The following is a 26,037-nucleotide window of genomic DNA, read 5'->3' as shown; positions in this document are numbered from 1 at the left end:
GACTATGGAAAAACAAACATAAACTTCTCTTACATGTCTTATATGCTCTCTCTCTCTCTCTCTCTCTCTCTCTCTCTCTCTCTCTTCTTTCCTTTCCTTTTCTTTCTTTCTTTTTTTTTTTAAGTACTGGCCCCACAAAGTCATAGTGCCTTCCACTCCTGCATTCTGCCTATAGACCCCGGTTGTCCCCAAAGGTGCGCTGACACAGCCAACCGGCTGCTTTAAGGATGCTCTGCGGGACGAAGCGGCGGGATGCAGCCGTGACGTCACGGCCCCGCCCCGCGGGGTGATGCTGCAGCTGCCGCGGCGGGGCCGGGGGCGCCGGGCTGGGACGGAGCTGTACCCGGGAGAACCAGGAGCCCAGCCTGGGAAAGGGATGCCTCCCGTCTGGACGCACAGGTACCGGGCGTTTCCTCCTGCGCCCTCCGCCCAGTTCCACGGCTTTGCGCCGGGAGCAGTGCTGCTTAGGCCCCAGGATGATCCTAGTGCCCAGGCTCGGGGCTCCAGGCGGGCATGGAGACCTTTGTTCTTCTTGGGTGTTTAGTGAATTAAGCTGAAAGTGGAACCTCCGGGGCGCAGCACCTACAGGCCTAGAGGGAGGAGCAGTCTGGTAAAATTTGCACCCAGCATCTGCTATGTTTATTGAGTTCCAGGCCTGTTCCCCGCCACCTGGGCAGGTGTCATCAGCTTCCGGTTCACCTCCTCCCTGAGGCTGAGCCCTCCGGCTGGCCAGGGGGCGTTGTAAAACATCTCCCAGGATGTCTGGGTTACTGGGAACAGCACCCTGTCTTCTTACCTCTGTCCTGAGTCATATCGCTGAGGGTGACATGTTAAGGCTGACACCAGAGGCAGGCAAGCCTCCCCTCTTTCTCTTCTGAACAATAACCTCTCACGACCCCTGGAGTCGTTAAAACGCTTGTTTTTCTGTTCTTAGGGGGAGGAGAGTCGGGTGCTGATAAAATCAAATTCAATGTGCGTCTAGTTGGGACTTTGGAGGCACGTTAGCCCTCAGGAAGGAGTCAAAGTCCCCGAGATGAGGTATTAGTACTGGGCCCTGATTCAGTACTTCATCCCTCTAAGAGGCCTGAGCTGTCAACTCTGAGAATCTGTAGGAGGCAAAAGGGAACTGGCCCCCAGGCGGCCCCATGGGTGGAAGCCCCCTTTCCCCATTTTGTTTGTTTGTTTTTGTTTTTTACAGAGAAGAAAGGAGAAAATGGGTTGGTTCCAAGTAAGATACTTTTTTTTTTAAGTGTTCAAGTTACTAGATGTTGCTTCTTGGTTAAGCAAGTGCTATTGAAACAGCTATAACAGGTTGGGGATGGCTCGCTCAGTGGAGAAAGAAATTGCTGTGTAAGCAAGAGGACCTGAATTCGAATCTCCAGGTCCCATTTAAAGCCACCAGTAACGCTGTCGTTCGTGTGCCTGCAATCCTGGCATTCCTAGAACTAGACAGGAAGCAGAGATGGGAATCTCATGAGTGGGCTAGCCTGGTATATCCTGCTGCAAGTCAGCTGTTGTATCCCTAAACAAGATGGGAGGTAGGACCTCCACCCACCAAGACGTCTCGCTGACCCCAGAAAATGTAACTTTTAAAAAGTCCTTCATAGTGTAAAATTTTGTAAAGCACGTAACAAATATATTTTATTTTTAAACTTTATTTTTTCATTTATTCATGTGTGTGTATGTGTGTGTATGTCTCTGTGTATGTCTGTATGTGTGCATGTGTGCCTGTCTGTGTGTGTGTGTGTCTGTGTATGTGCATGTGTGTGTATGTGTGTGAGTGCGTGTGTGTGTGTGTGTACGTATGTGTATGTGTGTGTATGTATGTGTGTGTTTCTGTGCGTGTGTATGTATGTGCATGTGTGTCTGTGCGTATGTGCGTGTGTGTGTGTATGTGTATATGTGTATGTGTATATGTGTGTGAGAATGTGTGTATGTGTGTGTGTATGTTGTATATGTGCATGTGTGTGTATGTGTGTGTGCATGTGTGTGTATGTCTGTGTGTATGTGTGTATGTGTGTGAGAATGTGTGTGTGCATGTGTGTGTATGTATGTGTGTATGTGTGTATGTGTATGAGAATGTGTGTGTATGTATGTGAGCTCCATCCCAGGGACCTAGATCATACAAGAGAACCAACTACTGCAAGAGCTGTCCCCCTGCTTCCACAGGTGTGTTGTGGTTTGAGTGTACACACACACATGCACATGCACAATCTCCCTTGCACACATGTGTAATGGTTCCTATACACACACACATGCATACACGCATGCACACTTGTCTGGCTTCCACACTTTTTTCATGGTTCAGGCACACACACTCAGGCATGCACATACACAGGCACACATACACATGCACATATACACCTCTAGCTTCCACATGTGTGTAATGGTTCCTGTACACACACACACATGCACACATGCATGCACACATCACACTTCCACAGGTGTGTCATGGTTTATGTGTATGCACACACATGTATGCTTGCACACATGCTTTGCTTCCACACTTTTTTCGTGGTTCATGTACACACATAAACACACATGCTCACTCACAAACTGTGGTAGACAGACAGACAGATGGTGGGTAGGTAGGTAGGTAGGTAGGTAGGTAGGTAGGTAGTAAGTAGGTAGGTAGATGATAAAGGTAATTCTGACCTGACTCCAACACAAAAAAGAAGCTGAGTAAAGACATTCTCCAAACTCTGGGCTTGTTCTGGCTAGAGCAGCTGCTTTTAACCTGTAAGTCACGACCCCTTTGGGGTCAAACAACCCTTCACAGGGGTCGCCTATGACAATGGGAAAACAGAGATTACATTCCGATTCACAACAGTAACAAAATTACAGTTGTACAGTAACAACGAAAAACCTGTATGGTTGGGGGTCACCACAGCGTGAGGGGCTGTAGTAAAGATTGGGAAGGTTGAGAGCCACTGCACCAGACTGACGCAGAGGTGTCTGCCTTTGCCGGGATGATGCCAACTTGTTGAAACTGAGTGGCAGGGTGTGGTAGGGATTCCTACTGCACAAGGAGCAGCCCATCTGCATAATCCTACTCCGTCTGGAAGACGCTGTGGCATGGTCTCCACATCACACACAGCTGCTGGGGCAGGATTGTCCGGACTGCAACCACAGTCCTCCACGCCGAAGTCAAAGGGACAGTTTCTTTGTTTGTTTGTGGGTTTGTTGGTTTTGGTTTTAGTTTTTCAAGACAGAGTCTCTCGATGTCGCCCTGCCTGTCCTGGGACTCACTCTGTAGATCAGGCTGGCCTCAAACTCAGAGGTCTGCCTGCCGCCTCTGTCTCCTGGTTGCTGGGATTAAAGAAAGGCATGTGTCACAAGCCCAGCTAGAGGGATAGAACGCATACTCCCTGTGTGCACTTTAGCCTGGGGGGGGAATGCAGATCGGAAAGAGGGGGTACAATGCTGTGTCTCTTAAGTGGGGAGGGCCCAGGAATAGGTTCCCAGGAGAATGTGTGCTGTGTCCAACAGGTAGAGTTGGACCAAGCTCTCAGCACAACTGTGTCAAAGACTCTGCCTCTGAAGAGCACTAGGCTTTGAGAGTGTGAAGCTCTAGGGGTCCCTAGGACCTGCCTGTGCTCTGAAAGGAGGGCTTGTCAAGCCACAGGCGTCACTTTGCAGAAGTTCCTGAGCTGTGGGAAGGAAACACACACAAGCTTAGCCTTTAAAATTTTATATATATATATATTCCCAGCAACTGGGAATTGAACTCGGGACCTCTGGAAGAGCAGTCAGTGCTCTTAACCGCTGAGCCATCTCTCCAGCCCATAAGCTTAGCTTTTAAAAACTATCAATCTCTAACTAAAAGATAATTGTAACTATTTATGTATGCAGTCAGTGGTGCGGTGTGCAGCTGCAGGCCAAAGTGCGGCTTTCAGGAATTGGCTCTCTCCTACCACGTGAGTCCTAGGGCTCAAACTCGGGTCTTCGGGCTTGATACTTGAGTGATGGCCCACTGAGCTATCACCCAGCCCCTAAAACTTTCATCTTGACTTAATCTTCATATGTGAACTGTATTTAAAGGAGGTACTACTTGAATACACAGTTCTCAGGCCCATCTGTCCTCAGTTTCCAGGGCAACCTCTTCCTAAGGCCACCAGATGAGTCAGTTGTTGCTGTAACAGGAGATGAGCCTCACCCCCATTACCTCAGTGTAAAATCCGCCTTTTAGTCAAGGCTCCCCGGCCCTTCACCATCAGCCAGTATTCTGCTAGTGGCTTCGCCTCTCCTCACACCCTCACTGTGGCTGACAGCTCTTTCTCTTTCCGACGGAAGAGCCCCACTGCCTAGAACTCCTGTTCTTCACTTCTTCACCCAACTTGAAGGGAAGAACTGTGACATTCTCCTTCCTCTGTGACCTCAGTGACTCCATCCTCAGTAGTTAATACACGGGAGAGTGGTGGGCAGGTAGGCGGATAGACGACACCACCTGTGTGTGACTGTGACTGTGGCTGAGGAGAAGGATGGGAAAGCGGGTGCACGGAGAGTTGGCTGGATTGGAACGGAGGGTGAACACATGGTGATGGATGGAGATGGGTGAGTGAACAGATAGAGGTTAGGTAGATTGACGGTGAGTAGATGGCGACGATGGGTAGAGTGTGGATGGATGGATGGAAGGTGGGTGGGTGGATGAGTGGATGGGTGGACAGAAGGTGGATGGGTAGGTGTATGTATAGATGGATGTATATATGTACAGATGGATGGATAGGAGGGCGAGTGGGTAGATGGATGGATGGGTGAGTGGCTGGATAGATGGATGGGTAGATGGATGGGTGAGTGGCTGGATAGATGGATGGGTAGATGGATGGGTAGATGGATGGGTAGATGGATGGGTAGATGGATGGATGGGTGGGTAGATGGATGGGTAGATGGATGGGTAGATGGATGGGTATGTGGCTGGAGAGATGGATGGGTAGATGGATGGGTACGTGGCTGGATAGATGGATGGGTGGGTCAATGAATGGGTAGGTAGGTGAGTAGGTGGATGGATGGTTGGGTGGGTGAGTTGGTGGATGGATGGATGAGTAGATGGATAGGAGGGCGGGTGGGTAGATGGATGGATGGGTGAGTGGCTGGATAGATGGATGGGTAGATGGATGAGTGGGTGGGTGGATGGATGGATAGATGGGTAGGTGGGTAGATGAATGGGTGGGTGGATGATGGTTGGGTGGGTGAGTGGGTGAATGGATGGATAGATAGGTGGGTGGATGGATGGGTGGTGGATAGATGGATGGGTAGATGGATGAATATATAGAGGTTGGAAGGTTGATGGGTAGATTGATAGTGGATGAATGGGGATGACAGTGGATAACAGATGAATGGATGGTAGATTGATGGATGGTGGGTCAATGGATGGTGGGGAGTTGAAGGAATGATGGTGGATGGATGGATGGATGGAAGAATGATAGATAAATGAATAGAGGGTGGATGGGTAGATGGATAGTGACTGGATGGAGGGCAGTTGGTAGCTAGGTGGGCAGATGGAGGGGTAGGTGAACGGACAGAGAGCGGATCGACAGAGGGTAAATACGTGGAGGGTAGATGAGCGGGTGTTACGAATCCTGCTCTCTCTATGTGCAACTGTGCCCACCTCTGCTCTCTCCTGAGGAGATGCCTGGGTGGAGGGGTAGTGCAGGAGCCTTGAGCACACAGGACGCGTAAATTCTGAATTCGTAAGGAAGGCAGTGACACCAGTAGCGTCTTGGAGCATGGCTTCAGACTGAGGCTTGACCTAGTCTGGAAGGCAAGCCTTCGATGGTCATCTTGGTAAATGATGCTGGAGTTGACATTGAACCCAAGGCTGAGGGAAGTGCAGTGGTTTGGGCGCCTACCTCCCAGGACATACGGCACATGTACCTGGGCATCCGGCAGACTTCCGAGGCTTCTTTGCTCTGATGTCTTTGTTCCTCTCCTTGGGCTGAGGGAAAACACTGGGTACAGCGTGCATGAGTCAGCATCGAAATCAATTCCTTTAGTTTATAATCCAGATTTGTTTCATAATGGCAGAACATGGTTGGACGCTCAGGGAAAGGTCTCTGAGCGGCAAACCCTGGAGGGCACGGGGCAGAGAAAGTCTTTTGTGTTGCTAGGTGGTATGAAATTGTCGCAAAATGTAAATACATTGGGGGTGAGGACTCTATTTCTCACCCCATGATGCTGTTTCAAATTCATTCATTCATTCATTCATTCATTCATTCATTCATTTGCGGCTCTAGTGATGGAGCCTGGAACACACTAGGCAAGGGCTCTGGTACTGAACCACATCCCCAGAACCAGTTCGTCTGTCTTTCCTTCCTTCCTTCCTCCCTTCCTTCCTTCCTTTCTTCCTTTCTTTCTTTGTTTCTTTCTTGATACAGGGTTTCTCTGTGTAACAAGCCTTGCCTGCCCCAAACTTGCTTTGTAGACCAGGCTGGCCTGCCTCTGCCTCCTGTGTGCTGGGCACAAAGGCGCATGCCACCACATCCCGGCTCTATTTTTTCTTTCTCCTTTATTCCTCTCTCATTTATTGCATCCCGACGGCAGCCCCCCACCCCCAGTCTCTCCTCCTTCCTTGCCACAAGCGCACCCCAGATTCACTCGCCTCCCCTCAGAAAATAGCAAGCCTTAAGGGACATCAACCAAATACAGCAGAACAAGCAACCATAAGACCCAGCACAGACTCACACATCAAGGCTGGACAAGGCAATCCAGTAGGAAAGAAAAAAGGGTCCCAAAGGCAGGCAAAAGAGTCAGAGACAACCCACATTGCCACTGTTAGAAATACCACTGAACACCAGGCTACACGGCCATGATATATGTGCAGGGGACCCATGCAGGCTCCCTGATCTTTGCAAGAGCACTTGAGCCCAGTCCCTCGATTCTGTGAGCCGTGTTACCGTGGTGACCTTGATCCTCTGGTCCTCCGGTCCTTCCTCCCCCTCTGCAGGACTCCCCGAGCTCTGCCTACTATTTGGTTGTGGGACACTGCATCTGCCCCCCTAGTCACAGGATGAAGACTCTCTGGTCTCTCTGATGCCCATTATCCTGCACATCCTGCATATGGGACAGGTTGGAGGTTTCGTGGCTGGGCTGGTGTCCGGATCCTGCCACTAGAGGCCTTGCCTGGTTACAGAGGACTGCTGGCTCAGGCTGTGTCCCCATTACTAGGAGTCTGTGATAGTGTAACTGTGGTAGGTTCTATGGGGTTTCCCTTAGAGAGAGCAGTTCAAATGCCATAGAGGTTTCCACTTTTGACTGGAAATTTACTTGTCATTATTGGTTGAAAGTAAAGGGCTCGTGACCAGCATCACAGCACAGGACAGCACAGCACAGCACAGCACAGCACAGCACAGCACAGCACAGGACACAGAACAGCACAGCACAGCACAGCACAGCACAGCACAGCACAGCACAGCACACACCAGCACAGCACAGCACACACCAGCACAGCACAGCACAGCACAGGACAGCACTCTCGCCCTAACCCCCATCCCGGCCTCTGCTGCTTCGAGGCAGGCATCTGGCCCCTTTGGCCCCTGTAAAGGAGTGGGTATAAACACAGGAATTGGGCTGACGGCAGTGACTTTCACCGTATGGAGGAAGGGCTATCTCTTCACGAGTGAACCACCTCAGTGTTCAGCCCCCAGGCAGCACCTGCCTTTCTGAGCGTCTAGAAGGAAAGGCAAGATCTGCCCAAGACAAGAGGGTCTTTTTGTGTCTGTCCTGACTCAGACTGTCTGGGGATGACCCCTGGAGTGCTATAGGACTGGCATTCTCTGTCCCCCACCCCCGCCCCCATGTAAAGGGCCCTGCTCCAGGGGCTGGAGAGATGGCTCAGTGGTTAAGAGTACTGACTGCTCTTCCAGAGGTCTTGAGTTCAATTCCCAGCAACCACATGGTGGCTCACAACCATCTGTAACAGGATTGTGTTCATATACACAAAATAAATAAGTCTTTTTTAAAAAAAAGTGAGGGGACCCTGCTCCATCCCCTGAGCACTGGGCTCTGCTTGGGGACAGAGTGCTGGGGTTGGGAAGACAGGCAGAATGAACTCTGAAAGATTCAGTGCACACTCAATGTTCCCCAAGTGGATGATAGCAAGTGGACCTAAGAGAAGGGGCTCATGGGAAAGATGGCGCCTCCACCTAGGCCTCGGTGAAGTAACTGTTGTCCCTAAATGGCCTTCCCTCACAGCGACGCCCACCAGCCCTGCCTATGATGATCCCCCCAGCAGGCAGCACCCCTCCGGGAGAGGCCCTCATCCCCAGTGTGGCTCCTCAGGACTTCTGGAGGTCTCCCATCTCCAGCTACTCAGGGTCCGTGACACGACATATCAGCCACCGGGCCAACAACTTCAAACGCCACCCCAAGAGGAGGAAGTACATTCGGCCCTCTCCACCCCCACCCCCCAACACCCCATGTCCCATTGAGCTGGTGGACTTTGAGGACTTGCACCCGCAGAGGTCCTTTTGGGAGCTGCTCTTCAATGGCTGCATTCTGTTTGGAATCGAGTTCAGCTACGCCATGGAGACAGCGTACGTGACTCCAGTACTCCTGCAAATGGGCCTGCCTGACCAGCTCTACAGCCTAGTGTGGTTCATCAGCCCCATCCTCGGTGAGCCCCGATGGTGGACGGCCTCTGGAAACCTCCGGAAGCTTCCAGAAGCCTCTGCTGAAGCAGCTTGAGGGACCTGAGGGGACAAGGGAGGAGTTAAGTTCCACTCCTTAGTCTGGGGCTGTGGGAAAACACAGGTATGGCCGGCCACATCATGGATTCTAAGTTCTTTGATCTATGCTGGAGGGTAGGACAGGCACTTCGCAGACCCCAGGATTATCTCCCACCAAGCTGGCAGTGTAGAATCTGAGCCATGAAGTTGATGAAACTAGGGGGGCAGGGGCGCGGGGGCGGTGCTAGGATTCCCAAGGAAGGTCCCAGGGGCTCGGTGTCTTGTACAATCCATAGAGACCAGGCCTGGGTAGCTCGGGTCTGCAACTTCCGGTCTGCAGCGCGTTCTTACCGCCAACCACGATCTTGTTGTCTTAATGTTTCGGCCTTGGGGTGTTTGCTTGCCAGTGGCACCTTGGGAGCGTGAACTTCTTTAGCATCCCCGTGGGCGCTGGAAGCCCTGCAATAACACCAGCCTGCTCTGTTTCAGGATTCTTGCTGCAGCCTCTGTTGGGTGCCTGGAGTGACCGATGTACCTCAAGGTTTGGAAGGAGACGCCCTTTCATTCTTGTCCTGGCCATAGGTCTGTTGTTTGGCATGGAAAGAAAGAAACAAAGAAGGAAGGGAGGAAGGGGCGGAGGAGAGAGAGGTTCACTTGTTTCCTTTTAGGAAAGTTGAAACATTTTGAGCACAGGCAATTCGCAGGACAAACCTTGCCTGAGTCAACACTGAGAATAAATCATTTAGCGTTGTTTGTTTGTTTGTCTTAATAAGCTAATAAAGTTCATCTTGAACTTGCTCAGTTTGATAGGATAAAATCCCTGACTGTAGGCGACTCCTACAGGCTCCTCTTTAAAATAAACAAACAAAAAAAAAGAGAATTATTTATTTATTCTATGTATATGGTGAGTACACTGTCGCTGTCTTCAGACACACCAGAAGAGGGTATCAGATCCCATTACAGATGGTTGTGGTTACAACACATGGTTGTTGGGAATTGAACCCAAGACCTGTAGAAGGGGAGTCAGTGCTCTCAACGGCTGAGCCATCTCTCCAGCCCAAGACTACAGGCTCGTGTTAAGTCCTCAGTCTCAATCTAGGTAGTGAGTGGGTGGGTACAGAGAAGGGCTCCGTTTTCCCTGGTGACTTTGTCTCTCTGTTTCTAGGGGCGTTGCTGGGCCTCTCGCTCCTGCTCAATGGAAGGGACATTGGTATGGCCCTGGCTGACACAGCCACCAATCACAAGTGGGGCATCCTCCTGACGGTATGCGGGGTGGTGCTGATGGACTTCAGTGCAGACTCAGCAGATAACCCCAGCCACGCCTACATGATGGACGTGTGTGGCCCGGTGGACCAGGACCGGGGCCTGAACATCCATGCCCTCATGGCGGGTGAGTACTCTTCCCCAGCTGCATGGGGTTTAGATGTGTGCCCTGGGGCAGGGGGGATCCATCCTTACCTCAGGATCTAAAGATAAGTCGATGAATTTCAAATATATAGGTCAGCATTGAAGTGAAATGTCCTGCCCACCGAGGAGAGAGCTGACTCCTATAAGCTGCCCTCTGACCTTCACATGGGCACCAAGACACACACACACCATACCCCAGAATAAATAAATAGAAAATACTTATCCTGGAACTGGGGATGGGGGACAGTTGGTAGAGTGCTTGCCTAGCTTGCACAAAACCCAGGGTTCCCAGCGCTATATAAACCAAGTTTGGTGCTCACCTGCAATCCCAGCATTTAGGAGGTAGAGACTGGAAAGAAAGAAAGAAAGAAAGAAAGAAAGAAAGAAAGAAAGAAAGAAAGAAAGAAAGAAAGAAAGAAAGAAAGAGAGAGAGAAAGAAGGAAAGGAAGAAAGAAAGAAAGAAAGAAAGAAAGAAAGAAAGAAAGAAAGAAAGAAAGCCAGCCAGCCAGCCAGGTGTGGTGCACACCTTTAATCTCAGCACTCAGAAAACATGCAGATCTCTTCGAGTTCCAGACCAGCCTGGTCTACATACTGAACCCTGGGCCAGCCAGAGTCACACGGTGAGGCCCTGTCTCTAATAAATAAGCCAGTGGACTGTCCCAAAAGCACTGGGTGGAGGAGGAGCCTAGAGAGAAGGACCAGAAGTTAAAACTTTTTACTACTCTTTCAGAGAAGCTGAATGAGTTCCCAGCACCCACACAACTGCCTGTGGCTCCAGCTACTGTTGTTCTAGTGCCTTCTTCCTGCCTCTGTGGTACTGGATAAAAGCACTGAACACACACACACACACACACAGTCACACAGATACACAATACACACATACACACACAGAGTCACATACACTCAAACACACACACAGATACACAATATACACAGACAGACACACAGACACACACAGAGTCACATACACTCATACACACACAGACACACATATACACAGACAGACACACAGACACACACAGAGTCACATACACTCATACACACACAGACACACATATACACAGACAGACACATAGACACACACACAGAGTCACATACACTCATACACACACACAGATACACAATATACACATACACACACACAGAGTCACATACACTCAAACACACAGACACACATATACACAGACAGACACACAGACACACACAGAGTCACATACACTCATACACACACAGACACACACATATACATATACATACACAAACACATGTATACATACATATACCTACAGATACAAATGCACAGAGACACATACCCACACATACTCATATATACAGACACACACACACACAGAGTCACATACACTCATACACACACAGACACACATATACACAGACACATACACAGATACACATATACATATACATACACAGACACATGTACATAGACATACACCTACAGATACAAATGCACAGAGACACATACCCACACATACTCATATATACAGACACATACACATACACAGACACACACACTCAGTCACACAGACACACACATTCGCATACACATGCACATGTACACACAGACATACACACACATACACATATACACACACACATACTCAGCGCTACACACAGGCACATATACACATACACACACAGATATACACACTCATACACAATCACAGACACACATACACAGACACATACATATACATACACTTACACACAGACATACAAGCACACACGTATACATTCACACAGACACACATACAGACTCACACACACAGACTCACACACACACACACGCACACACACACACACACACACACACACACACACAATCTTGAAGTAAATAAGGAGTATGTGTCTTTTGAAACCTGAAAAGGTCAGGTGTGAGTAGCGAATGGCTCCTGAGACCTTGTGGTTGCACAAACTGTCCCTGCCCACCCTTGTTTCCTGCATTCTGCTTAAAGACATCGTCAACACACGCTGAACAGACCTCTTGGCACGTTAGACAAGTCATCAGGGCCAGGCTATGGGGACTTTAAACAGTGAAAACCTTAGCGTCTTTTATTGTTGTGACCAAACACCATGACCCAAAAGCAAGTTGTGAGGACAGTGTTTATTGGGCTCACATTTCCACATTGTATTCCATCACTAAGGGAAGCCAGAGCAGGAGCCTGGGGGCGCGATGTGGAGGGAGGCTGCTTACTGGCTTTCTCTTTACACCGTGTTCAGCTGATTTCTTCTAGAACCCAGGACCACTAGCCAGGGGATTGGAGCACCAGTGGGCTGGGTCCTCCCCCACCAGTCACTAATTAAGGAAATGCCCTACAGCCTTGCCTGCAGCCTGACCTTATGGAGGCATTTTTCCCAGCCAAGGTTTCTTCCTCTAAGATGACTATAGCTTGTGTCAAGTTGACATAATCTAGCTAGCACAACCCAGGAGAATCCATGGACATGCAGGAAATGAGGTGACAAGCAGGCCCAGCCAAAGACTGAGGTCACCCTGTGCCACCTCGGCTGGGCCTCGTGTCTGGGGCAAGTCAGCCTTTGTCTGTCCTGGGGATATCCTTGAATGAATACAAAAATACGAAAACAAACAAACAAAAGACCTCAAGAAGTAGCATGAGATTATTAACAAACTGTTTTGAGTAGGCCGGGTCCCAAATCCAACACAAATACAATGTCTGGGGTGTTCATGCCTGTGAATACATGCTGTGCTCACATGCGAGCATGACTGTGTTGTGCTCAGTGACATGAGAAGTGTCCTTACCACAGTCAGGGACAAGGCAGGCATACACTGACCCCAGGGCGATTGTGCTGAGACAGTGGCCAAGAGCAATCAACTTTGTCACACTGTGTGACTGCACCTACTAAGACTTCCCAAGACATACCTATAAGTAGTGCAAAAATTCAGCAGATTGCTGGGGTCTCAGTATTCCATTTTTCTAAACATTTATTCATTTTATGTATGTGAGTACACAGTCACTGTCTTCAGACACACCAGAAGAGAGCATCGGATCCCATTACAGATGGTTGTGAGCCACCATGTGGTTGCCAGGGATTTGAACTCAGGACCTCTGGAAGAGCAGTCAGTGCTCTTAACCGCTGAGCCGTCTCTCTAGCCCTCAGTACTCCATGCTGTCAGAGCTGGGACACAGCTCAGTGGTAGAGCTCTGGCTTAGATGCCCAAGGCTGGAGGTTTGATCCTAGCGACACAGGCAGAATAAAAGAGAACAGTCATCCAAGTGTGCTGACTGTGCCCCAGAACCTGGGGAGGCAGAGGCAGAGGGTCATGGGAGTTCAAGCTCAACTGCTTTACACAGTGAGTTCCACGGTGGCTGGGTCTGCATAGCAAGACTGTCTCGAAACAGCAAAGGGCCATTCAAACGGATCCCATGGGTAAAGGTACCTGTCCCAGCCTGAGCTAAGTCTGATCTCCCAGAACCCACACGGCAGAAGGAGGGAACCAACTCCTATAAGCTGTCCTCGGACCTCCGCATGCGCATTGTGGGACGCATCACTACCTGCCCCACCTCTAGAATTAATAAAAATGTCATTTAAATGTTTTAATTAAAAGGGAACAACAAATATTTAGAAACCTCAAAATGATATGAAAGAAAAAAATATCCCATTCAAAATAGCAGTTTGCGGGGGAGGGGCGAGAGGACTCAGTGGTTAGGAGCACTGGTTGCTCCTGCAGAGGACCTGGGCTCACAGCACACGGGACTCCAGATCCAGGGTATCTGGCATCCTCTCTGGCTTCCGAAGCCTTCTTGTACATACACGGTGTATGTAAACTCAAGCAGGCTCACAGACGTACATGTAAAGTAAATGTAAAGAAATAAAAACCCGCAAGCACAAGGCCCTGGGCTCGGTCCCCAGCTCCGAAAAAAAGAAAAAAAGAAAAAAAAAAAAAGAAGAAGAGGAAAGAAAAACCTTAAAAACAGAGCCATGTGTGTGTGTGGCGATGTATACCTTTAATGCCAGCGCTTGGGAGGCCATCACAGATTAATTTTATTTTATTTTTTTATTCATTTATTATATATAAGTACACTGTAGCTGTCTTCAGACACACCAGAGAGGGTATCAGATCTCTTTACAGATGGTTGTGAGCCACCATGTGGTTGCTGGGATTTGAACTCAGGACCTCTGGAAGAGCAGTCAGTGCTCTAACCACTGAGCCATCTCTCCAGCCCACAGATTAATTTTAATATCTTAAACCTACCCTTGTTTAAGGGGTACCGGTCTTTGATGGCTCTTCCAAAAGATGAATCAAGAGCTAATTATTAGGACCCCAAATTCACCCATGAGATGGCTCGGTGGGTAGAGACACTTGCTGCCAAGCCTAATGACTCTCCAGTTCCCACGGGCCCTCCTCAGAGGTGACTTTCCTCATGGTAGCCACGAACAAGGATGACCAGGGGACGTACGCCTGCACACACCGGCGTGTATGCTGCAGATGAGGTCTTGGTGCGTTTGTGCTGCACCGAAGCTCAGGTGGGTATCTTAAATCGGTGGATTGGTTAGGACCAAACAGCACCTTCCTTGGCTCTAACAGTTCCTTCCAAACCAGAGGACCGGTTGGCTGTTTGTCCTTCTGCTCCCTGCCCTGGAGCCAAGCTCCAAGGTTAAAATGGAGAAGGGAGAATTCGGTTGACCCTGGGAGCATGTTAGGAATACCTCGGGGGATTTGGGAAGCGGCCGCCCTTACGTTTTCTGGGGTGTCGATGGGACAGATGCTTCGTGGGTCTTTGGAATTGACTTGCTACTTCATGTTCTTCTAAGAAATGACTCCACCTTTGCTGGGGTCCCTCCCTCCCTGTCTGGATAGGACACTGAATCCTGAATCCCTTTTCTCTCCACAGGTCTTGGAGGAGGGTTCGGCTACGTGGTCGGAGGCATCCACTGGGACAAGACCAGCTTTGGGAGGGCCCTGGGGGGTCAGCTCCGCGTCATCTACATCTTCACAGCCATAACCCTTAGTGTCACCACCGTGCTCACCCTGGTTAGCATCCCCGAGAGGCCCCTTCGGCCACTGGGAGAGAAGAGGACAGCTATGAAGAGCCCAAGTCTCCCACTGCCCCCCTCCCCACCTGTCTTGTTGGAGGAGGGGGCGGGTGACACCCTCCCCTCTACTACAGCCACCAGCTTGTACGCCAGTTTCTCCAGCCCCATCTCGCCACCCAGCCCGCTCACCCCCAAGTACGGCAGCTTCATCAGCAGGGACAGTTCCCTCACAGGCATCAATGAGTTCGCATCGTCTTTCGGGACCTCCAACATAGACAGCGTGCTCATCGACTGCTTCACGGCGGGCCACGATAATTACTTGGCTCTTCCCAGCAGTGTCCCCAGGCAGGCCATCAGTGTCAGCTTCCCCCGGGCCCCCGATGGTTTCTACTGCCAGGAGAGGGGACTGGAGAGGAGAGAGGGGCCCCTGACCTTGGGCTTGGATGGAGATGTGCTAAGGGTAGGCTCTCTGGACACCTCTAAGCCACGGGCCTCGGGGATTCTGAAGAGGCCCCAGACCTTGGCTCTCCCGGACGTGGCGGGAGGAAACGGCCCTGAAACCAGCAGGAGAAGGAACGTGACCTTCAGCCAACAGGTAAAGGGCAAATGAGTGTCCAGGGGGAGGCAGGGATCCATCCGGTGGTCCCTGACAGGACGGCTGGGAGCTAGGAGACCTCAGACAACGGCTAGAGAGCAGGCTCTCGGGAGAGTTTCAATGAGACAGATCTTTTTTTTTTTTTTTCTCGGAGCTGGGGACCGAACCCAGGGCCTTGTGCTTGCTAGGCAAGCGCTCTACCACTGAGCTAAATCCCCAACCCCGAGACAGATCATTTTAATGGGGGAACAAAGGCTGTTTAAACCTTGGGGGTGGGGCTGGAGAGATGGCTCAATGGTTAAGAGCACTGACTGCTCTTCCAGAGGTCCTGAGTTCAATTCCCAGCAACCACGTGCTGGCTCACAACCATCTGTAATGGGATCTGATGCCCTCTTCTGGTGTGTGTGAAGACAGTGACAGTGAACTCACATAAACCTTGGGGGTGGTGAGGAGGGGTTTGCAGAGTGAGTGTACACCATTGACCAGGGCCAGGGTGCTGGGGTGCCTCATTTGCATAAGGAGGAGTTCAGGTACTGCTGGACATAACCTTATAAGGGGAAAGGAAATTTTACCTTAACCTGACTACCTACCAGGCTATGTGACGTCTTCCAGTGCAGACAAAAGTTAGGGCCCAGGGCTCCATGTGTTGGACATGTAGGCCTGGGGAGCAATTCTACTCCTGCCCATCTCAGAAGCACGAGATTTCCAGGGTTTGGCCACACCTAGACCCCACTCTTGTTCCAGACCTGCTCCCCTCCCCCACAAGCTCTCCAGCCGCACAACTGCCCACGTGGGCCCTGTGAACATGGTGCCAATATAGCTGAATCTCAAAGGAAGATGTAACACCACAGCAGGCTGCAGTGTCTCTAGGACCTCCCCAGTGTGAGCAGTCGCTCCTACTCATGTCTGACACTAGCTGACCCTGAAGGGCTACGTGCTCCGGGGTGTCTTCTGCAGAGGGACAGAACCTTCCGGAAGGCTGCTTGAAGCACCTTTAGTATACCTCAGATTGGCCTTGAGGCTATGGCTGCTACTGGAGGTTACTCTCAGGGCCTCAGCTATCCAGGTGCTTGCCTTGTGAGGGCCAGAGTGAAAACTGGTGTCCTCTACATGTACATACGTGCACCTGTATCCATGTGCGCGCACACATACACACACGAATGTGTGCGCGCACAGAGACAGACAAGCAGGCAGGCACAGGGCACTCACCACCTCGAGGTGGAGATTTCTTTAAAAGCAAGACCGCCTTCTGATCTAGGTACACACACTGTCTGTGCACTTTTGGCCTCAGGGCCCTCACAGGAGGAGAGCGATTGGGAATGCAATGTTTCTAGGCCACAGCTCTCTGAAGCATCTAACCTGCACAGGTCCTTCTAGGGAGGTTGTTCTGGAGTCAGGAGGACTGGAACATGACCCCCTGAGACACCAGGTCTACTGCCTCTGCTGGAGGGAGGGTTCTGCAGTGAGTGGCTGCTCCTCTCCGGGAGGCATGCCCAAGTCGCCAGTCTGTTCAGTCTGTTGTCTCCAGAGGCAGTGTTTCCTAACTGCACAAATCAGGGGCTTGTCTTCTTTGTTTTATTTTGTCTTTTTTTTTTTTTTTTTCCGGAGCTGAGGACCGAACCCAGGCCCTTGCGCTTGCTAGGCAAGCGCTCTACCACTGAGCTAAATCCCCAACCCCGTCTTCTTTGTTTTGATGACATCCAAGTAGTTTCTCTGGCCCATTGTCAAGTGGCGTGGACTATTTCACAAAACCCAGGGGGCTCCCGTCATCCCCCCTCTTCTCTCATTCCCTCCCACCTTCCATTCTGTCAACAGTGTGGTTTGGGAATAAGTTCTTTGAAAATAGTAAAAACGTAGGCTGGGGAGATGGCTCAATGGTTGAGAGCACTGGCTGCTCTCCCACAGGTCCTGAGTTCAATTCCCAGCAACCACATGGTGGCTCACAACTGTCCGTAATTCCAGTCCAGAGAATATAATGCCCTCACACAGACATACACGTGGGCAAAGCATCAGTGGACAGACAGACAGACAGACAGACAGACAGACAGGCAGGCAGGCAGGCAGACAGAGAAAATAGTTAAAATTGTGGGCTAAGGGCTGGGGCTGTACCCCAGTTGGTAGACAGCTGCAAGTCAGTCTTTGGCTCTCCAACCACGGATGGCTGGTGTGTGCGTGTGTGTAACCCCAGCACCTGGGAGTTTTACAAGACACTGTTTCAAAAAGAAAGTAAGCTAAGTGTTACCTGACGCTTTCAGCTGTCCTCTCCCACGGGGGTGATAACAAGCTTTGTTGGTATGGCTGCTCTGGGGTCTAGATCCACAGACTTCCTGTTTCCTTTTCTTACAAAGATAGCCAGGTGCCCACAGTGCCACCCACCCTTGTCCAGAGGCGCCCTTGCCACCCCTTCCTCCTCCTCATTCTCCAAACAGCTCAGTTCTGGGATTCATTTGTTCACACTGGAGTCTGTGCCTCCAATCCAGGCCGGGCCTCTCCTTTCATTCTGCTGACAGGGGGGTGCCTGTGCTCAGGAGGGACCCCCTTGAGGGATGAGGTGTCCTCTGATGTAGCTGGCTGTCCCCGACCTGTGCAGAGAGGGCTTTATGCTGGTCACCCTGAAGTAAGTTTTCATAGCCTTCTCTTGTGGGGAAAAAACGGTGAGGGCAGGCTAGGCTAAAACTGATCTGCATTTCACATGTGTGCAATGTACACACTCGTGCACATATATGTGGAGGTCAGAGGTCAACTTTGGGTCTGTTTCAGATGCCATCCTCCTTGCTTTCTTTTCAGACACCAGAAGAGGGCGCCAGATCCCATTATAGATGGTTGTGAGCCACCATGTGGTTGCTGGGATTTGAACTCAGGACCTCGGGAAGAGCAGTCAGTGCTCTTAACCACTGAGCCATCTCTCCAGCCCCCTCCTTGCTTTCTTGAGACAGGGTCTCTCGGTGGCCTGTTTCTTGCGGATTAGGCTAGGCTAGCGGACCAGCAAGACGGGGAGGGACTCTGTCTGTCTGCCTCCTCAGTGCTGGCGTTGCAAATATGGGTTTGGTTTCTTTTTCAGCCTTGATTTGGAGGCTGCAATTCATGTCTCACGGCTTCATGGCTTCATTTACCAACTGTCCCTCTCCCATGGCCTGCATTTATTTTAATTGTATCTCTGCTTTTCTGAGGGGTTTCCTTCTTCTGTGTGACACACACTCTCTCTCTCTCTCTCTCTCTCTCTCTCTCTCTCTCACAAACACTTACCATGCACACATACATACATACATATAATAATATTTGTTATAATAATTATTATTATGAAATTAAAGGTTAGAAAAGACAGAGGTGCCTCCAGTGTGTGCTGTGGGCTGTGTGTTCTGCTTCTCAGCACACCCTGTCACACACCTCTGTGGGGTGTGGGCCAGATGGCTCTGACTTGGCTGGTGTCCGTGGCTCTGTTCCAGGTGGCAAACATCCTCTTGAATGGTGTGAAGTACGAGAGTGAGCTGACGGGCTCCAGTGAGCAGTCGGAGCAGCCGCTGTCTCTGCGGCGTCTCTGTTCCACCATCTACAACATGCCCAGGGCCCTGCGCAATCTCTGTGTCAACCACTTCCTGGGTGAGCCGTGGAGCCCTGGTCTGCGACGGGGTGCAGCCAACATGAGTTTAGTAATATTCCATGGGCTACAGGGACAGCACGGTGGGTAGAGTGCTTACGTGAATCCTAGTCCCAGCACCGAGTAAACCAGGTAATGCCGAGAATCCCAGCACTCAGGGCGGAGGCAGGGGGAGCAGACGTTTAAGGTCACTTTTGGCTATATAGCAAGTTCTATGCCCTCATGTAACTTAAGGCCCTGCCTCAAAATTAAATGATAAATAATAGGGGTGGGGAGAGATGGCTCAGTCAGTACAGTGCTTGCCACACAACATGGGGACTGGAGTCTGGCTCCCCAGCACTGCATCATCATCACCATTAACACCACCACCATCACCATCACCACCATCACCACCACCATCATCATCATCACCACCACCACCATCACCACCATCACCACCACCACCACCACCACCATCACCACCACCACCACCATCACCACCATCACCATCACCACCATCATCATCACCACCACCATCACCACCACCATCATCACCACCACCACCATCACCACCATCATCACCACCATCACCATCATCACCACCATCACCACCACCACCACCATCACCACCACCACCACCATCACCACCACCATCACCACCATCACCATCACCACCATCACCACCATCATCATCACCACCACCATCACCACCACCACCACCATCACCACCACCACCACCATCACCACCACCATCACCACCATCACTATCACCACCATCATCACCACCACCACCATCACCACCACCATCATCACCATCACACCACCATCATCACCATCATCATCACCACCACTATCACCATCACCACCATCACCACCACCACCACCATCACCACTATCACCACCACCACCATCATCACCTAGACATGGCAGCACACATCTGTAATGTCAACACCGGTAAAATGGTGGCTCACAACCATCTGTAATGGGATCTGCTGCCCTCTTCTGGTGTGTCTGAGGACAGTAACAGTGTGCTCACATAAATAAATCTTAAAAAAAACAAAACAAAACAAATTCCTATCATTCTGGAAACCAAATTTCTCTCACTATGGAAACTGTCACAGATCAACCAAAATGGGGGCACTTTGCAGAGGTCCTTGGCCCTGGCTAACACGGCCCAGGCTGGCCTTGAACCTCCGACCTCCTCGCCCTCCCTCCCTTTCTAATGCTGAAATCACAGGTATGAACCACTCAGCCTGAATGTTACTCCCTGGCTGGTAAGAGTAGTAGAAGGTAGGGCGGGACCAAAGTCTTGGTGGCCGCAGGACACAGCCTCTGTCCTCCTCTAGGGTGGCTCTCCTTCGAGGGCATGCTGCTCTTCTACACGGACTTCATGGGCGAGGTGGTGTTTCAGGGTGACCCGAAGGCGCCGCACGCGTCGGAGGCGTATCAGAAGTACAACAGCGGCGTGACCATGGGCTGCTGGGGCATGTGCATCTACGCCTTCAGTGCGGCCTTCTACTCAGGTACCTGCTGACTGCTGCACGCACGCACGCTTCCTAGTGAGTGAGCAGGAGGCCATATCCGCAGCTTCGGGCCAGAGGTCCCCTTTCAGGGAAGGCGCCAGGACTGTGTTTTGTTCAAGTCAGTAGCTACTGCTGGGCCTACCAGCTGCATTGACTGGACCCAGGGTAGATACCTGGGGTTCAGAGGCCAGTCCTGTGGGTGTCAGGCCTCCAAAGAGGAAGCACCCCAAAAGGGACATGACTGGACTCACACAGACCTAGTCTCTCTCTCTCCTTCCCCTCTCCCTCTCCTCCCCCTCCCCTCCCTCTCCTCCCCCCTCCCTACCCTTCTCCTCCCCCTCCCCTCCCTCTCCCCCTTCCCTTCCCTTCCCCCTCCCCTCCCCCTCTCCCTCCCCCTTCCCTTCCCTTCCCCTCCCCTTCCCCTCTCCCTAGTCTCCCCCTTTCCCTCCCTTCCCCCTCTCCTCTCCCTCTCCCTATCCTCCCCCTCTTCTCCCCCTCTCCCTATCTTCCCCCTTCCCTCCTCCTCTCTCTCCCCTCTCCCTATTCTTCCTCTCCCCCTTCCCCCCTCCCTACTCTCCCTCTCCTCCTTCCTCTCTCCCTACCCTCCGACCATCCTTTTTCCCTTCCCCTTCCTCCCCCCCCACCCCACTAGCAGAGTGGGGGCCGGAGCAAACCACGAGGTCATATAAGGCTGGTATGTGGCTGCCAACTCCATCCTTTGTACAAGGCTTTGTAGACAGTAGGGCCAGAGGAGGCCTGGGAAGGAGGCAAGCAAGCATCCAATGGTAGTGTGGGGACAGGAAGAAGCAAGAGCATTGAGTGCAGGGTGGGCTCAGTGGTTAAGAGCACTGACTGCTCTTCTAGAGGTCCTGAGTTCAAATCCCAGCACCCACACGGTGGCTCACAACCCTCTGTAATGGGATCTGATGCCCTCTTCTGGTGTGTCTGAAGACAGCTACAGTGTACTCACATACATAATACAGATAAATATTTAAAAAAAAAACAAAAACAAATGGGATGGCTCAGTGGGTAAAGGTACTTACTGCCTGATATTTGATCCCCAGAACCCACATAGTGGGACAAAAAAACAAATTGTCCTCTGACCTCCACACATATGCCCCAGCACACCCATGTCTCCCCTACCCCAGCCCTACCACTCATGCTAAGTGAATATTTAAAAAAAATTTTTTTTTTAAGTACAAAGCCACTCTTGGCTCAGGGCCCACACAAAGTAAGACTGAGTACATGGGGGTGGGGTGGGGGTGGGGGGAGGAGTTGGGAGATGTAGCTCACGGTGGGAGATTACTTAACACTTACAAAGTCCTGGGATCCATGCATCGCTCACATAACAGTATGTCTCCTGCCTTTCCTGGGCTCTGTTTTTATAAACAGAGGATGTCTATAGGCTGGGGTATAGCTCAGTGCAGTAGTCTGTGTATGTGCTTAGCATGTTTGAAGCTGAGTCCGGTCCCCAGAGACCCCAAAATTGATGCTCACTTGTGCGCCTGGGGTGAGCACTTAGGGGGTACTGGGCCCCCCAGCCAGGTGGCCTTCTGTTTTACTTAACCCATTGGCATGCCTTGATGAAGATGACACCCAGCCAGGGGGTCAGACTTGCTGCTCTCATCACCAGCGGTTTAGCCTACGATCCCACGTTCCTGGTCCCCTTGGGAGTCTCACAGATCTGTAGAAGCCCCAGGACCTTATGGGCCAGGTGTGAAGGAGGACACCCCAGGTCCTGCTCTACCATGCAGCAGGCCTGCAGGGGTGTCTTCCCTTTCTAGCCATGCTGGTTCCCTGTGTCTCCTCCCTCTGCTCTGCCCAGCGGAGAGGTAGAGCAGGGTAGAGGCCTGGCCACCTATTCGGCCTCTGTCCTGCCCGCAGCCATCCTGGAGAAACTGGAGGAGTGCCTGAGCGTCCGTACCCTCTACTTCATCGCCTACCTCTCCTTCGGCCTGGGGACTGGACTGGCCACACTCTCCAGGAACCTGTACGTGGTCCTGTCCCTCTGCACCACCTACGGCATCCTGTTCTCCACGCTCTGTACCCTGCCCTACTCTCTGCTCTGCGATTACTACCAGAGTAAGAAGGTGGGTCCGGTCGCCGCTCGCTTCCTAGAGGCCACTTATCAGAGAACTGTCCTGTGTGAGCCCCCAGGCCTTTGTCTAGAGACGGAGGTTATCTAGGCAGAGGGCCACAGCTCTGAATGGAGGGAGGAGCCCTTCTGAGTGTGTCCCCTCCACTCCTGCAGCTGCTGGCCCCTTCCTTACTACATCCAGGCTACTTCCCACTCTGAGCAGGGACACTGGGGAAGGGATTCCTTAGTAACAGGGGTTCAAGGCTAGGTCTAGAGAAATGGGAGGAGGAGGATACCCGGAACTTGGTGACGTGGATTAGGAGGGTTTTATGTTTTGTTTTGTTTTAAGTGGAATGGATGTGGAAGGCCTATGCCTAGCAAGGAAAAGAAAAAAGGTACAGCCCAAAAACTTTACTCTGTGTGTGTGTGTGTGTGTGTGTGTGTGTGTGTGTGTGTGTGTGTTTATGTGGACCACCACTCTCGTGTCTAGGTCAGAGGACAACCTTAGTGTAGTTGGTCTTCTCCCTCCACCGGTATACAGGTTCTGTAGCTCACACTTGACTGCGAAGCAAGCCCCTGTACTCCCTGTACCCTCTTGTTGGCCCCCAGCACGGGCTCTCTTTTGGCAGCTGCACTGAGATCGAGTTCCCCGACAGAGCTTTTGCTTCGGTTTCGTTGTCCCTGATGGTCCCACATAGCTGAAGCTGGCCCCAAAGTGGCTATCCTGTCCCCTCCACTCCCTCAGGGCTGGGACTATAAGCATGGGGGACCGTACAGTGACTCAGCTGGGTGTGAATCAGGAGTTCAAGGTCCTCTACCACATAGCGAGTTTGAAGCCAGCTGGGGCTGTGAGAAGCCTCCTGGAGAACTCAATAAAGTGAGTGAAACCACGTGACTTGAACAACTCAGTGGTTTTTGATAGAGTCATGGAATTACACAGCCACGGCCCTGGAGCCACGCTCAAGGTGCTCAAGCAGGGACGGTTTGTGCCGGCAGCCCATTTTCTGGTTGCTACCCCTCTGGACATTGGCTGACCCTTGCTTGGTCCTCCTGTGCCTCCTGCCTGGTCTTCCTGGGCCCATTCTTTCCCACCGCTGCAGGGAGGTTGTGGCAGGTCTGACTGATGTGGCTGTCTCCCGGTCAGTTTGCAGGGTCCAGTGCGGACGGCACACGGCGCGGCATGGGAGTAGACATCTCGCTGCTCAGCTGCCAGTACTTTCTGGCTCAGATCCTCGTGTCTCTGGTCCTGGGGCCCCTGACCTCCGCTGTGGGCAGTGCCAATGGTGTGATGTACTTCGCCAGCCTCGTGTCCTTCCTCGGCTGCCTCTACTCCTCCCTGTGTGTCACCTACGAAATCCCCTCTGCCGATGCAGCTGACGAGGAGCGCCAGCCCCTCCTGTTGAACGTCTGATGTGTCATGATCTCAACCTTGGACTTGAAGGTGGTCTGCTGCAGGCTGGCCCCTGAGGAACCAAAGGCCTTGGCAGCCGGCCAGGCTCCCAGTGGGATGTAAATACAGGCTAAATAAACAACAGCAACAATCGTATCCAAGGTTGTGAGGTCACCTAGGCCGAGCTACCCCTCCCTGGGGGGTGGGGGTGTAATGTGAAAATCATTTATCAAAAGTGAAGATGCAATTCAGAACTCAGTGGTAGTTCTCCATCAAGGATGCTTTTGATATCTCCCTGCTCCCGGAGGTTTGTGACAGTGTCTGGTGCCATTTGCCATCCAAGGATATCACAAACATCCTAGGATACACAGCCTCCTACCACAAAGGTTCATCCAGCCCAAGATGGGGAATGCGTGCACCTCTGGTAACTTGCCACATACTCTGCACATTGCGTCATGGTCACAGAGTTTTGTGGGGTTTCTTTTTTTGGGGGAAGGGTCAGGCTCATAACCGTCCATCTATCTAACATTTATCCACCATCCATCATCAATCTATCCATCCACCCACCTATCCATCTACCTGTCCATCCATCTATCTATCCACCTACCCATCCACTTATCCACCCACGCACCCACCCATCTATCTATCTATCCATCATCAATCATCCATTCATCCATCATCAGTCCATCCACCCACCCACCCATCTGTCCATCCAACCACTCATCTATCTATTCATCTACCCACTCATTCACCCACCCACCCATCCATCTATCCATCATCAATCATCCATCTATCCATCATCTATCTATCTATCTATCTGTCTGTCTGTCTGTCTGTCTATCTATCTATCTGTCTGTCTGTCTGTCTGTCTGTCTATCTATCTATCTATCTATCTATCCACCCACTCATCCACCCACCCATCCATCTATCCACCCACCCATCTGTCCATCCAACCATTCATCCATCTATCCATCCACCTACTCATCCATCCATCCATTCATTCATCCACCCACCCACTCATCTATCCATCCACTGACTCATCTATCCACCCATCCATCCATCCATCCACCCACTCATCCATCCACCCATCCATCTATCTATCAATCCATCCACCCACTTATCCATCCATCCACTTGCTTTATAGTTTGGGTCTGAAGGCTTGGTCCCCAGCCTGTGCAGTTGGGAAGTCATGGAGTGTTAAAAGGTGGGGCCTAGTAGGAGGAAGTTGGATCACAAGGCAGACCTTGAAAGGAACATTAAGATGGTGGCCTCTTCCTCTCTTTGCTTCTTGCTGCCATTAGCCGAGGAGTCCCTCAGTTACACCTCTCATGTGTTGCATGGGGCCACCACGAGTTTAATGCAACAGGGACCATGGCCTAGGACTCAAGATGACAAAGGAAAATAAACCTTTTCTCATTTAAGCTAATCTCTTGGGCATACCATGCACCCACCCAGGAGATTCCAGTCAGTGCCCTCTGGGGGCTGGCAGCAGTTCCTCAGGGAATATAAATGAGCAAGACACCTCCCCCCAAAATTAATGAACAGATGTTCATGCTTAACGATGGTGCTATGAACAGGTGTCTAGGCTGCTCTCTGGTGAGATGCCATTGGGCAGTGTCCTACAGAGGGAGGGGACTATCTCTGATGAGTCTGCTTGACATGTCTGAGAACATATCTCAATGTACCCAAAGAAACGATACTCTTGGAGGGTGTCAGGGATACAGTTGCCCACCTCACCTGCCTGCCATCATCCCACAGATGAACACTGAAGGTCCCTGGGTGCTGGGACTAT

The 26,037-nt window shown here is 51.2% G+C and overlaps 1 protein-coding gene across 3 annotated transcripts; it reads left to right on the top strand.

Moving 5' to 3' along the window:
• The first annotated feature begins 332 nt into the window (after window positions 1–332).
• On the top strand, window positions 333–24,401 carry Slc45a1 (solute carrier family 45, member 1). 3 transcript variants are annotated; one of them, NM_144747.3, is made up of 9 exons: window positions 333–399; window positions 8,191–8,611; window positions 9,153–9,245; window positions 9,829–10,053; window positions 14,942–15,678; window positions 19,125–19,278; window positions 20,602–20,778; window positions 22,663–22,868; window positions 24,000–24,401. In NM_144747.3, the coding sequence occupies exons 2-9, from the start codon at window positions 8,212–8,214 to the stop codon at window positions 24,264–24,266; spliced, it is 2,259 nt and encodes a 752-aa protein (NP_653348.3). In that variant the 5' UTR covers window positions 333–399; window positions 8,191–8,211; the 3' UTR covers window positions 24,267–24,401. The 3 variants fall into 3 exon arrangements, with proteins under 3 accessions (NP_653348.3, XP_063143229.1, XP_038965198.1); XM_063287159.1 differs by lacking the exon at window positions 333–399 and having other exon boundaries at window positions 8,538–8,611; window positions 9,153–9,204; XM_039109270.2 differs by lacking the exons at window positions 333–399; window positions 8,191–8,611 and adding an exon at window positions 8,651–8,748.
• The last annotated feature ends 1,636 nt before the right edge of the window (window positions 24,402–26,037 follow it).

This window comes from Rattus norvegicus, chromosome 5 (genome assembly GCF_036323735.1).
Source record: "Rattus norvegicus strain BN/NHsdMcwi chromosome 5, GRCr8, whole genome shotgun sequence".
NCBI lineage: Eukaryota > Metazoa > Chordata > Mammalia > Rodentia > Muridae > Rattus > Rattus norvegicus.
Note: the sequence above shows the minus strand (reverse complement) of the source record. Positions and strands in the feature narration are given on the sequence as shown.

What these genes read in the sequence shown, in the direction of transcription:
- Slc45a1 (NM_144747.3), top strand. Translation starts at nt 8,212, where the DNA reads ATGATGATCCCCCCAGCAGGCAGCACCCCTCCGGGAGAGGCCCTCATC. An exon ending in CATCCATGCCCTCATGGCGG is followed by an intron (nt 10,054 to 14,941) that starts GTGAGTACTCTT and finishes TTCTCTCCACAG; the next exon opens with GTCTTGGAGGAGGGTTCGGC. An exon ending in ATTACTACCAGAGTAAGAAG is followed by an intron (nt 22,869 to 23,999) that starts GTGGGTCCGGTC and finishes TCTCCCGGTCAG; the next exon opens with TTTGCAGGGTCCAGTGCGGA.